A 13,859-nucleotide genomic window follows, 5' to 3' on the forward strand; every position below is an offset into this window, starting at 1 on the left:
TTAAGTGAAGATGGAATTTCTTTGTTAATTGCAAAGTAAAGGAGATGGACTGAGATAACGAGGGTGGTCTAGGGGACATGAATAAATTAAAAACCGGAGAGATGCAAGAAACAAATAAGTAATGTTATATTGCAAATAAAACCAAATAAAACAAGGGATGGAACTAACTAGTAAACCTCTATCCCACCATTTTTTTCCCTTTGTTCTTCTTTCATTGCTTTTGGGTTTATAAACTCTTTCTGTTTTTCTTTTTTTGCAACCCGGTTGGTTGATTTGCAGTTGCACTAAACTTGGAACATAAGAAGAGCACACAAGAGGGAGACGATACTTGGCATGAAAATATCCTAACTCGTCAAGTTTTCCGATATTAAGGGCTTTTCCGATTTTAACAGATCTGAAGTACCTCCTTGGTCCAAACATGTGAGCTAAAGCCTGAAGATGGTCTAGGTCGAAAACAACAGCAACATTCTTCTCCTCGTCAATGAAGAAACTCCCACCTTCAGTGTCAACCGGATAACCAGCGAGCTCTCTCATAAACTTGTTCCATGACACATCGGGATCAATCTTAGTCGTAACCCAAATCTCCATGATCTGACATCTATTCATGTGTTGGTGTAACACGGCGAGCTGCTCATCTCTGAGACAAGATAAAGTAACATTGTCTTTTGCATCATCGTTAGAGCAAAACGGAAGATACAGACTCGGTCCAAATCTCTCTGTTGTGAAATCAAAACAGAGTAAGATATCTTCTTCAATAATCTTCTTTCCTCCACCACCAACTACTGTTGTTGTTTCCCTTTTAGCAGCAAAAAAAGCATTCCCTTTCAAAGACACACCGCGTTGATGAGACCATATAAACCACTCGGGTGGTTCGACACCAACGACCCTCCATGAATTAGAGCTAAAATCGTAGATTTCGTACCCAAGAACCGATAGCATACCTGTCCAAGACGTCGAAGTTTTGCCTGGGTTGGATCCACCTGGTTTGACCCAAATAAGGATTCCATACCAAGAGCCTCGACCTGTCCTTGAGGACGCACAGCAATAAACCGTCATAGTGAAAGACTCTATGTACCTCGACTTGGTTAAGTATGCTTACTTGATTTATAGATAGATCAACCAAGTCCCCGTAGTTTCGGATTCCTTGGAGATCGAATTTCAAAGAACAAACCCTTGAATCCTTCATCATAAACCCCAGAGACTGCTTCTCTGTTGCTTTTTTACCAAAAATCCGATTTTTAGATAAAGCTTCCCACTTTTTGCAAGTAGATCGTGTTGCTCCCAGAGATGTCAATGGAACTCTAGACAGTATTTCCCCTACCAAACACATGGAAGATCTGATATTGTCGTCATTCTCTTCTTCTGCAAAACGGACTTACGTACGATTGAAGAAATTAGGGATACATACAGAAGGAAGAGATAGACAAATCTCCCCTTTTTATTTCAGCCACTAAGAAGAGGACACATCATCATCCTACACAAACCAATCTTACAAAATTGACAACAAAAAAAACAAAGATACTTAGGGCATCTCGATTGGGAGAACATTTTTTGGATTTTCTTAGAGTAAAAATATTATGAAAATAATATAAGATCATTAGTTTAGATTTTTTGTTAAGAAGTTGGTTATTGGGAAAACATGTTTAAGATCATAAGATTTAATAATATAATAATTTAAACATATTACAATTTTAAAAACTTTAAAAAATAATATTTAAATTGCAAACTTAAAAAACTTATACTAAAATTCAAAATACAATACCAAATTTTTATGAAACAAAAAAACATTAAAGATATAAATAAATAAAAACAAACAAAACTTCCTCCAAACAAATAAATGTTTTCTCCTTTGCAAAAAATTGTATCCATTCACGAGTTGCCACGTTACCCAAGAACTGGCCCAAAATCAGTTCTACATCAAGAACCAACAACATGTTCTTCACCCACTGTTCTCTATATTTTTGATTTTAAAAAGGCTTAAAACACCCAAAGTGTTCCCCCAATGCAGATGGCCTTAGACCTTCCCCATCGGCAGGTTCATAGGGAAGTTCTTAGTATTTTGGTTCCAAAAAATAATTCAGAACAAAAGAAAAATGCTAAGGGAGGTTGTTATATAGTATACCCATTTGTGATCTAAGAGACTCTACGTGTCAGCTTGGTATTGGTTGAACGAAAAAATAGAAAGAGGGAAATTTTTTTTACATCACATTTCTTTCGTTTTCTCTCTCTCTCTCTCTCTCTCTCTCTCTCTCTCTCTCTCTCTCTCTCTCTCTCTCTCTCTCTCTCTCTCTCTCTCTCTCTCTCTCTCTCTCTCTCTCTCTCTCGATTGCGAGAAAACGAAGATTTGTATTTGGAATCGTCTGGGTGTGGAGGAAGAGGAGATCTGTCGGAGGAGATGCTCATCATCATGAATTGATGAGTCAGCCGTGTCCCATCGCGATATTTTGATTGAATCGTGAATCGGCTCCGATTGCATGTAGGAGAGGCGATTTGGAATCGTGAATCGTGAATTGGGAGTCCACTCAATCAGAAGAGATTGAATCAATTGGAAGAAGATGGTAAGTTTCTCAATTCAATTACTGATTGAATCAATCACGATTGGTGTTTGATGATTAGGGTTTTTTTTTTATTTTGGATCGGAAATTAGGGTTTTTTATGTTTCTTAGAAAATTAGGATTCTTGGTGTTCATGTGTTCTGTTTTGATCCTTACTTTAGCAGCTGAATATTTTTTAACTCCGGTTATGATGAATTTGAAAAGATTTGGCCATGAATGTATCGCAATATGCTGATTAAAGTTACTAACTTGATTCAACATAAGCTATTTGTTGTTTTTGGTGTTGTTATTTGTGTAAGCTAATGATTATTTGTTTTGTATAATTTTAGAGTACATTGTTCTTGTTCGATTTAGCTTGTCCATGAATGATTAATTTTATTTCGAATTTGGGCTTCATTAACCGTGGATCTGTCTTTTGTTTTGAGGTTAAATGGACAAACATGGATTGATGCGTTGATGAGTATAGAGTGTGCATATCTCTTCGGCCATGAAGGAAGGTAATCATCATCCTCAACTTTTTTGCATTTATTTGGTGTTAGTTAAAGCTTTTGTTTGTTGGTTGTGATAAATAGATTTAGTACTTGGTAGTGTAGGTATTAGTTGAATAAGTTAAAAGAACAGCTTAAGAATGCTGAAACTATCTGAGATCACTGGCATGGAAGAATCTGCCAAGAAATCACTCGTTTTGAAGAACGAGTTTGACCCTGAATTTGCAAAAAAGCTTGAAGTGCAGTTGACAAAGACATACAACAAGATCAATGAGCTGCAGAAGCAAATGGAGACTGCGAAATCATCTGATATGGATTCCGTTAATGGTGTGAGTTTTGAGTCGAATGAAGCTAAAGGTTTACTTGAGAAACTTGTGGAAGAAAAGAAGTCTTTGCAGCCAAGAGTTAGTGGAAGGAAGCGGAGACTTGCACATCTGGCCACTAAAAGAACGGTTGAGGTTTGAGACCTGAAGCAGCTTTGGTCTAACGTGAGAAACTGGTTTGTTGCTGTAATTTTGGATCAAAGCTATTCTAGGTGGTTGTTTCATTTCGTCTCTTTGTTGTGATTGTGAATGCAGTTGTTCCTTGTATAAGCTTCAACATATGACAATATATGGAAATTGAATAAGTTATACACTGATTTGGCAAAATTTTGGCACAACTCAATATTACTATCAAGATTACAATTAATCTTTTCTCCATTTATGATTTGTATTTCTATTTTTAATATGCTTTTATGTTTTGTAGGTTTAAAAATTAATTAAATGCAATATTTTCTATTTTTATAAAATCTTAAATGTTTACACATTTATACCACTTCTATTCTATTTAAAAATTTTAAATTTCAAAAAACAATATTTTAAAAAATATGAGACCCAAAACTAGAACCTACTATTAAAGGAGAAAATTTTTACTAAAAGATCATGGGTTCTTATATTCAAAACAATACACTATTAATTTATAAAAAATTCAAACGGTGTTTAAGAGACTCCAATTATGATACTACTTGTTGTAAACTAGAGAATTTAGGAAGTGAAATCTCTTAGTCTTATTCATTAATAATCGATGTAACATATATATATAGGAGTACAAGGGCTAAAGCCCATAAAGCAATCGAAGACATAAGATAGGCCATGGGCCGTGGAGCAATGGCCATGGGCCGTAAAGCTATGGCCGATGGGCCGTACATGTGCGGACAGTAAATGGCCGAATGGCCATGTCCTAACGGACTGTGAGCGGGCCGGTCTATGGAGTCCACAAGTGTTTTACAACACTCCCCCTTGGACGAGATGACCGTACCATGTAGGATGGGATCGCTGCAATGTGCTTAGGGGATGCTGCCTCATTAAAACCTTACCAGGAAAACCCAATGGGACAAAACCTTGGTGAAGGAAAAAGAGTACAGCACACATTGCTCCCCCTGATCCAAACATCACTCCAAGTCCTGAAGTCTCCGCATCCCAATCTTGTGCGTGAGCTTCCTGAACGTCGATGTCGGCAATGCTTTGGTGAAGAGATCGGCTGAGTTGTCGCAGGACTGTACTTGCACCACTTGAACTTCTCCGGCCTTTTGTAGTTCATGTGTGAAGAAGAACTTCGGCAGTATGTGCTTCGTCCGATCTCCCTTGATGTATCCTTCCTTGAGCTGGGCGATGCAAGCCGTATTGTCCTCGTAGATGACGGTTGCTCCCTTGCTGTCTTCTAAGCCGCTATCCGTCCGTATATGCTGAGTCATGGACCGCAACCAAACACACTCACGACTGGCTTCATGGATGGCTAGGATCTCCGCGTGATTTGACGATGTGGCCACAAGAGTCTGCTTCATTGAACGCCAAGAGATCGCCGTACCGCCGTGCGTAAACACATAACCTGTTTGTGACTTACCGTTGTGTGGATCGGATAGGTAACCTGCATCAGCAAAACCAACTAGACAGTCTCGGTTATGGTTAGTATAAAATAAACCAAAATCAACCGTCCCTCGCAGGTACCGTAGTACGTGTTTAATACCATTCCAGTGCCGTATAGTTGGACAAGAACTATATCTTGCTAGGAGGTTCACGGCAAAGCATATGTCCGGCCTAGTATGACTAGCCAGGAACATTAACGCTCCTATAGCACTAAGGTAAGGCACTTCAGGTCCAAGAATTTCTTCATTGGCCTTCTTAGGAGCAAATGGATCTTTATCCAAGTCTAAGCTTCTAACAACCATTGGGCTAGTCAATGGGTGAGCTTGCTCCATATTAAATCTCTTGAGTACTTTTTCTGTATATGCCTTTTGATGCACAAGGATCCCATTATTTACGTACTCAAGCTGCAATCCCAAACAGAATTTTGTTTTGCCTAGGTCTTTCATCTCAAATTCTTTCTTGAGGTATTCTACAGTTTGGGCGATTTCCCCAGAGGTACCGAGGATGTTTAAATCATCCACGTAAACTGCTATTATCACAAATCCTTTGTTTGCAAACTTCTTTATGAATATACATGGACTGATTGGGTCGTTCTTATAGCCTTTCTTAGCTAAATAATCACTTAAGCGATTATACCACATTCGACCACTAGAGAATTTGGGTCGTGCTGATAACGTGTTGTAAACTAGAGAATTTAGGAAGTGAAATCTCTTAGTCTTATTCATTAATAATCGATGTTACATATATATATATAGGAGTACAAGGGCTAAAGCCCGTAAAGCAATCGAAGACATAAGATAGGCCATGGGCCGTGGAGCAATGGCCATGGGCCGTAAAGCTATGGCCGATGGGCCGTACATGTGCGGACAGTAAATGGCCGAATGGCCATGTCCTAACGGACTGTGAGCGGGCCGGTCTATGGAATCCACAAGTGTTTTACAACACTACTGGTAATCTTGCTCTTACATGTGTTAAAAACGACAACGTTTGTCTTAGAAATCACTTTCGGTCGGAGAAGGGTTCGAGCCAGCAAAAAAATAAACGTAGGATCGACTCCGAGTCCGAGATTGGTAATGGCGGCTATGTCAGCGGTTCTGTCTCTGGGTTTGGGCACACTTCGCCCTTGGCATCGTTCTTTATCATGTTTCGATTCTCTCCGGCACCAGACATCTTTTCTCCGTTGCCAAAGTCTCATCTCTAGAAACACGGCGAGGTCTCCGCTCAACAAGATTCTTCAGGCTTGCCTTCAATCCAGTGGGTATCTATTCTTAAATTTTTACTCAATTTCTTCAAATTTTGCTACAACAAACAACATCTGAGTCTTTTGATGTGATTAGTTTCCTAGGATTGAATTAGATTTGACTTTACTCTCTCTCTCTCTGATCGTTCGAGACTATAATATAATCAATGACTCTGAATCCTGTACATGCATTGTTTGACTACTACGTCTGTTGTTTGTTCTATTGGTGTCATTATCCATTGAACATTCTGAGGTTGTCTTTATAGGAATCCAGAGATATCTATTATGTGTCAATCTATGGCTTCTTTATAGCATTCAACACTATCATCATTTTTTTGACTATAAGTATGTATGTTGTGGTTGATTAGATTATGCAAATGATGATGATGCTTTGGTGTCATCATCCAATGAACGTTCTGAGGTTGTATTTTTGGGTACCGGAACGAGTGAAGGGATTCCTCGTGTCAGCTGCCTCACTAATCCTTTGAAAACTTGTTTGGTACTCTCTTTGTTTTTGCTTTAATCTCTTTGTTTTTTTAATGATTCATCTACAATTTCATTGCACTCCCATTGAAGAATCTCTAATTGGTTCTTTTAGGTATGCACAAAAGCAACAGAACCAGGAAACAAAAATAGGAGACTTAACACCAGCATTCTTGTTCGGTACATTAGACCATCTGGAACAAGTAACATCCTCATTGATTGTGGCAAGTGAGTGCTGTGAGCTGAGTAGTGTCAATGTGATTCTTCTCTTTATCACGTTGTAATGACACATTAGCAAGAGGGGTTGAGTCCATCTTTTTTCATACAAGACAATCCTTTTGATTTTTGTTTTCTGACTTCTTAACTCCCTTGTCTTGGCAGGTTCTTCTACCATAGTGCACTTAAATGGTTCCCCACCTTCGGGTTAGTATTTTTTCCCATCAACCATTAAGGTTTCAGTTGTCAAAAATTGATTGTCATAAGACTTCTTGAATCCCCCTATCAGATTATGATGCTTCTTACACGACTTGTTATTGTTTGTTATACTGTGATCAAAGTATGTTCAAGTTGAACTCTCTGTTTATCACTAGTTGCTTCTAATAATCTGCCACACTGTGATTGTTTTATCGTTGATTCTATGGCCATCCCTATAATACCTAGTTGTGCTTTTCTTGTCAGGCTAAGAACACTTGATGCGGTTGTAATTACTCATTCTCATGCTGACGCAATTGGAGGTCTCTGAAACTGACAAGTTAAATCTTGCCCATCCATCATTTTCTTGTTCCATGTTTTTTTTTTCTCCTGTAAAGTCATGTGTTGTCTCCTTAATTGAAAGTCTTCTTTTGTGCTATCTAGGTCTTGATGATCTCCGTGATTGGACAAACAATGTCCAACCTCACATACCTATTTACACTGCTACCCGTGATCTTGAGGTTTACCTTGTTTTACCTACACTCCAAAATGTTTCCCTCATCACTCACAATGCTATTTAAGTTGCTAAATAAGACTCTCCACCATGATATGTGAATCTCAGGTAATGAAGAAGACCCATTATTACTTGGTTGATACAAGTGTGATCATACCCGGTGCTGCAGTCTCAGAGTTGGAGTTTAAAATCATACATGAGGACCAACCATTTGTAGTAAACGATCTAAAGGTAACACCGTTATTTCTGGCTTGTAATCATCAACACTACTATGTTCATTCATCATCTTGGCGTTGCCTTAGGCATGGATTGGATTTTTTAACTGTTTTAGATCATCCCATTACCTGTGTGGCATGGAAGTAACTACCGTTCCCTTGGTTTCCGGTTTGGTAATGTCTGCTACATAAGGTTAAAAAACACACACACTTCCCTCTAGTAATTTTGTGCCACAGTTTGTTCATGAATATCAGAGTCTTTACTTATCATACTGTGATAATTGCAGCGATGTCAGTGACATACCGGAAGAAACCTACCCGCTCCTTAAAGACTGTGATCTCTTAATTATGGTAATCTCAACTCTTTCACATATCACATTCTTTCTTCAACAAAGATAACTTATTACCCAAGACACATATCTTTCTCTCTCTAGGATGCTTTGAGGCCTGACCGGTCTTCAGCAACACATTTTGGCCTCCCAAGGGTACAAAGCTTGCTTCCCATTCTCCTTCTTATTTATGATTCTTTCTCTTGGAAACAAGAACTATGCAATTTATTCCAAATCATCAAATTCACTTTCACTGCCGCTTTTTGTTTCCTTCCTTCAGGCGTTAGAGGAAGTTCGAAAAATCAAACCAAAAAGAACCCTTTTCACCGGTACAATCTGTTAAATCACACATTGAATACAAAAAAGGTATACATCCTTTTCTTGTTCAACTTTTTGAGCAATCTTTTTTTTTGTTTCCTCTGCAGGAATGATGCATTTGATGGACCACGAGAAGGTGAGCGAAGAACTGGAGAAACTTATGGACACGGAAGGCATCGATGTCCAATTGAGCTACGATGGTCTTCGTGTACCGTTCTCAATTTAATTCGGTTTTAATCATATTTTTTAACTCCGGTATAACCGGTTCATAAGCAATAATATGTTCTGTTCATAAATAGATGGTCTTGGTATTTATGTTCTGTTCACAAAATCACTCAACGAATTTTTATGGTAAGCGATTTGGTTATATAAGTCTTTGGTTTGCGCAAACCGGTCCGATTAAAACAGCTGGTTCGTACGGGGACCACCACAGAGAAACTGAGACGTTTTATATAGCGAGTTAGCGACAGACAATGGGAAGACGAAGACCAGAAACGGAGAACACGGGAACGGATGTGTTCATAAGGGCGTCTGCCAAGTCGGCGACCAGATTGCATGGCTCTGTTCTGGTTACAATCCAACTGTACATGTCATGGCACGTGTCCCTGTCGGTCCGGTACGGTCCCCTCGACCGGTCGCTTTCACGCGTGTCTATTGCCGACGGTGACATGAGAGGATTCCCTCAAAAATACATTTATCCCTTCCTCTAATCAAAATAATAATAATTGAGTTTTATAAATGTGTAAAACATATGTTATTAACTATTTAGAGTTTGGCTGTAGAACTATTTAACGTCTTATGTACGAAAAGACTAGTTATTAAAATAATAATTGAGGCTGTGCATGTTACTAATGTAACAAGTGGTAGAAAACGACGTCGGCGAAAACAAAAATCAACCATAGGAAAGTTAGGTGCGACTGTTACAGAAATTAAATTACAATTTTAATGGGGGTTAATCATTAAGTATTGTATTGAAATTTAATTGTTGAATATAACTAAATGGGGTCAATGTGTTAGCTCAATCATTTTCATAAACAAAGTTGGCCCTACTATTTTTTTTTTCCTGATATATGCTGTTCCGCTCGTGAACTCTTTTGCAGCTGTGACTTATTGACTCTCCTACACTGTAACTCACTAGTCACTAACCTTTCAGACTTAAATAATACACACACCAAAAAAACGAAATAGATTTGTCCATCTCATGTTGTTTTGGAAAATCACATATCAAGAAGACCTTCACTTCGTAAACAAATAATTAATCAATCAGACCCTTGTTCTTAGTTGAATCAGATCTATACTGTGTCACAATCAGTCATTCGAATCATTCAAACTTGTTACCACATGCAAGATATCTAATGATCTAGAAAAAGAAAAGAGTTATTGTATGTGGTGTCAGAATATGATATTTGTAAAATTCTAACTTCTTAGCCATGCATAGCTGACATGGAGACAGAGACGTATAATCTTTTTATAGACCCATGATTTCAGGACAGTTGAATAGAAGAAAAAAAACTATATATATTGCTTCCCAGCTCCCCTAGTTTCATCTAAATTGATATTTTATTTTCATGTCAGCCTTATTGTTTTGCTTCTAGTTTACTGAGAATAGACGATGAGTTAATTTTCTGACCTATACGAGAAACTCAGTTTTCGAAATAATATCTAGAGCGTTCTCCGCGTGTCTGATCGTGAAGATTTAACTTAAAATGACCTCGACACTGTGTGATTTACGAGGCACATTAAATAGTCCTTACTTTAAACTAATTAGGTTGGATATATCATATATTCAAATATTTTCAAATTTAAAAATAAAGATTACTACTATTGATATATAACACATACTAATTAGATTAATGGGTTTCTTATAAAGTTAGTTTATTGTGTGGGGTGAGCTGGTGTTTCATATTGGGAAGAGGATCGGACAAATCACACATTAAGAAAAGCTAAAATTATTGTGGAATAAAACAAGAACAAGACAAAAAGACGAAACATTTTCTATTATTATTCATTTTAGATTACCTTTTAAGTGTAAGAGACCCTAAATTTTTATGTTTAGGAAAATAACTTACTAGGTAAAATGGTTTTGGCAGTTTGTATCTAAATGCAAACGCAATTAATTATATGACGGCTGCCAACGTGTAGTAAATTTTCTAACAGGATACATGTAGCAGTAGCACCTTAATAAGAAAAGGAAAAAAACGAACAAGAGCATATTTTATACTTATCTATAGTTCTATACTAGTAATATTTATTATTAATAGTTTGAAGTTTGAACTAATGTCATATTCTGGATGCATGGGAGTCACCAAATTGAATGACTATATATGACTCGATTAGACATTTATGAAATTTTCTATTTATATACTATATCTTTTGCTCTCCACATTTTAAAAGTAAAATAACTATTTCATTCCCTCCACCCCTTCCCAAAAAATTAGGGTGGAAAACATGTAAACGGATTATACCAGAAACACATATGTTTACATTTTACAACAGTGTTTCAAATTTCAAAATGTGTAAAATTTACTTGATAGTGGATCACAAAGCTGGAAGTGCAATATTTAAAGGTAGGTTAATTTGATTTTCAGGTAAAGGAAGCAGTACGGGGTGTGACAAACAAGTCAAGCCATACAATTATATATGTTTTATTTTTGGTCTTCAACATTTTATTTTTGACAATACTTCAACGTTCTTTTCTTAAAGGGTGTTTACCAAATATTATTTTTAGTCTTCATATAAAATCATTCATTATATTCTCATAATATTTAATAATAATAATAATAATAATAATAATAATAATAATTGTGATAATACAATTATCTCCTATATATTAATAGAGAAGCACTCTCTTGAAAAAACTTATGTGTCACCGTCAGAGAGTTCGAGACACATTTAGCAAAAAAACCTTAAATTTTCTACTTAATTACATTAACATGCCATTATATTTTCATAAAAAAACAAATAACTGAATAATTATTATTAATTAGATATGTCATCAATTCTCACACAAATTGAAATATCACATACTAAAACTAATTAAACAATTACATACTATTTTAAATCAAAATTTCACTAAAATTTACTTACAAACATACAAGTCAAAGCTATATTATTTTTAAGAAATCAATATAAAATATTAATTTCTTAAAATCAATATAAGTAAAATATTCTAACAAGGTTATAAAAAATATAAAGTTAATAAAAATAAAGAACATATAACTTATTAAACATATAACTTATTAACAAAATCATGTAAAAAATGTTATTTTTTATGTTAATATTATTATCATAATAATTTAAATAACAAGCTTTCAATAGTTATTATAATTGATTATAAATATATATATATATATATATATATATATTACCCCTGGATTATCTCCAACTCATTAAATGAAACTTAATTCCCAATAAATATAGATTTATATATATTCATAAATAAATCTAAAAATGACAAAAAATTAGGGATATCATGATGTGTGATTATTTATATATATCTAAGTATGTAAACTAATTAATCTCAACATTTAGTGTGATTATTCATTAAAAATGGAAATATTGATAACCGAATAGGAATATGCGTTTTAATTGTACATTAATCTATCTGCTACTAAAAAGGAATGAGACAATAACCCTTATCATTATAGATAAATTTAGTACCCAAAAAAAATCATAATATATTTAAAATGAGTGATTATTAGATTATGAAAAATTGGTATAGTTACTCGATTAACCATAAATATAAAAATTTGACTTTTAAAGAACAAAAAAATATATATTTCCATAAATTGTAACATTTTATAAATATTTTCTTTACCACGTTCACATAAAATCTACGATGAAATGTATTCTTACACGAATACGTTGATTTTCAAATTTCATTAATTTTTTCATAATGGTATTTTTGGTAATAATCTATTATTTATAGAAAATATTAACAAATCGACTAACTCAAAAGATTTAAATAGTCTAATCACAAATATTATATCAAGAAATTAGATTATATTCAGAAAATTTAGTTTAGAATCTGATTGTTGTAATAAAATTAATTAATTAAACTACCGAGTAATTTAGTATATGTTGTTATGGTTACATAAGAAACATGCAAAATTGTTATGATTACAAAATAAAACACAAGAGATATGAATTTGATTTTTAAAACACACAAAATACATGCTGCAATAAATAGTAATATTTTATCAATATTTTCTCTTACATATTTAAAGATTTCACGAGTGAAACATATTTTTACACAAAAAACGCAGTTTTGAATAAATAAATAAAAAACTTTAGTTACATATTATGTTTGACACAAACAAATATTAGTTTTAGAATAATAATTTTATTTATATTAATTTTTTTTAAATTGATTTATCCTGCACTATGTGCGGGATGTTACCTAGTTATTATTATTTGTATATATTTCATGGTCTTTATTGGCTCGGCGGCCCTTTGGAACGTTGAAATTTTTTCCACTTCTCTATCATTCCTTTTCCGGTATAATTTTCTTTCAACTTTTGTATTATACAATTAGATAATATATATATATATATATATATGTTGCTGCTATGTATAATGTATAGGTCATTAATAACCATTTACCATTATGTGTGTATAATCTTCTAGAATTTTGTATGTTTGGGTCATAAAGTAGGTTAGGGCATGCGGCACTGACACATGATTAATCCTTTTAAATTCTTTTCATCAATCCATTTGATGTAAACTCTCTCATTTTTTATTTTAACATGAAAAGCATCAAATCGAAAAGGAAAAAAAAGATGCAAGAGAAAGGTTACCTTTCTTGCCCAAAACCTCAAATATAATCAATGACTCAATCATAGCTTAGTTCTGTAAATGACAGTGTAAAGCTGTAAAAATAATTAAACTCAATTCAAAAAAATAAATTACTAAGTTATAAACAAACACTCACTCATATAATATAGTTCACTCATTTTGGTCGGCAATTACTATAGTGGACCATAAATAAGTATTTTTGTCACAAACTTTTTTATGTGCGATACATAAACTATAGTAATTTCTGATTCAAGAAGATAGTGAAATTTATAATTCCAAAGCAAAATAATGGACTTAATATATTCAAGTGCATATGTCTACTGCTTCTCGAGAAATGTAAAAGAAAAAAAAATTATAAAAATGCAAATACCTCTCTTTCTGCAAGCTTTCGACAGAGCTCTTGTTGAGAAAGTTATATATATCTTTTGGCCAAGAGATATAAAAATATTCAATAATAAATATTTCAAAAAAAATACGGAAATTTGTTTTGCAGGTAATGATAAAGAAAGGACATATTGCTACGAAAAAAAAAAGTGCAGAAAACGCCATTTTTTTCTTAGCGGTAGGGTTCATTTTCTTTTTTAATTTCCCCTATTTATTATTTT

At 34.5% G+C, this 13,859-nt stretch overlaps 1 protein-coding gene, 1 long non-coding RNA gene and 1 pseudogene across 2 annotated transcripts; 2 read left to right on the forward strand and 1 right to left on the reverse strand.

The window, feature by feature from the left end:
* LOC109130951 (F-box/kelch-repeat protein At3g13680 pseudogene) lies at positions 1 to 1,385 on the reverse strand (annotated as a pseudogene).
* An 838-nt stretch (positions 1,386 to 2,223) lies between these two features.
* Positions 2,224 to 3,675, forward strand: LOC147920246 (uncharacterized). Its single transcript, XR_015590431.1, has 3 exons — positions 2,224 to 2,558; positions 2,981 to 3,052; positions 3,149 to 3,675. It is a non-coding gene; the product is annotated as an uncharacterized LOC147920246 (long non-coding RNA).
* A 2,249-nt stretch (positions 3,676 to 5,924) lies between these two features.
* On the forward strand, positions 5,925 to 8,832 carry LOC104765176 (putative hydrolase C777.06c). Its single transcript, XM_010488854.3, has 12 exons — positions 5,925 to 6,204; positions 6,559 to 6,689; positions 6,789 to 6,901; positions 7,055 to 7,096; positions 7,352 to 7,407; positions 7,529 to 7,605; positions 7,707 to 7,829; positions 7,930 to 8,006; positions 8,101 to 8,164; positions 8,248 to 8,298; positions 8,423 to 8,471; positions 8,568 to 8,832. The coding sequence occupies exons 1-12, from the start codon at positions 6,024 to 6,026 to the stop codon at positions 8,684 to 8,686; spliced, it is 1,083 nt and encodes a 360-aa protein (XP_010487156.1). The 5' UTR covers positions 5,925 to 6,023; the 3' UTR covers positions 8,687 to 8,832.
* The last annotated feature ends 5,027 nt before the right edge of the window (positions 8,833 to 13,859 follow it).

This window comes from Camelina sativa, chromosome 19, assembly GCF_030686135.1.
Source record: "Camelina sativa cultivar CO46 ecotype springtype chromosome 19, ASM3068613v1".
In the NCBI taxonomy this organism is placed as follows: Eukaryota; Viridiplantae; Streptophyta; class Magnoliopsida; order Brassicales; family Brassicaceae; genus Camelina; species Camelina sativa.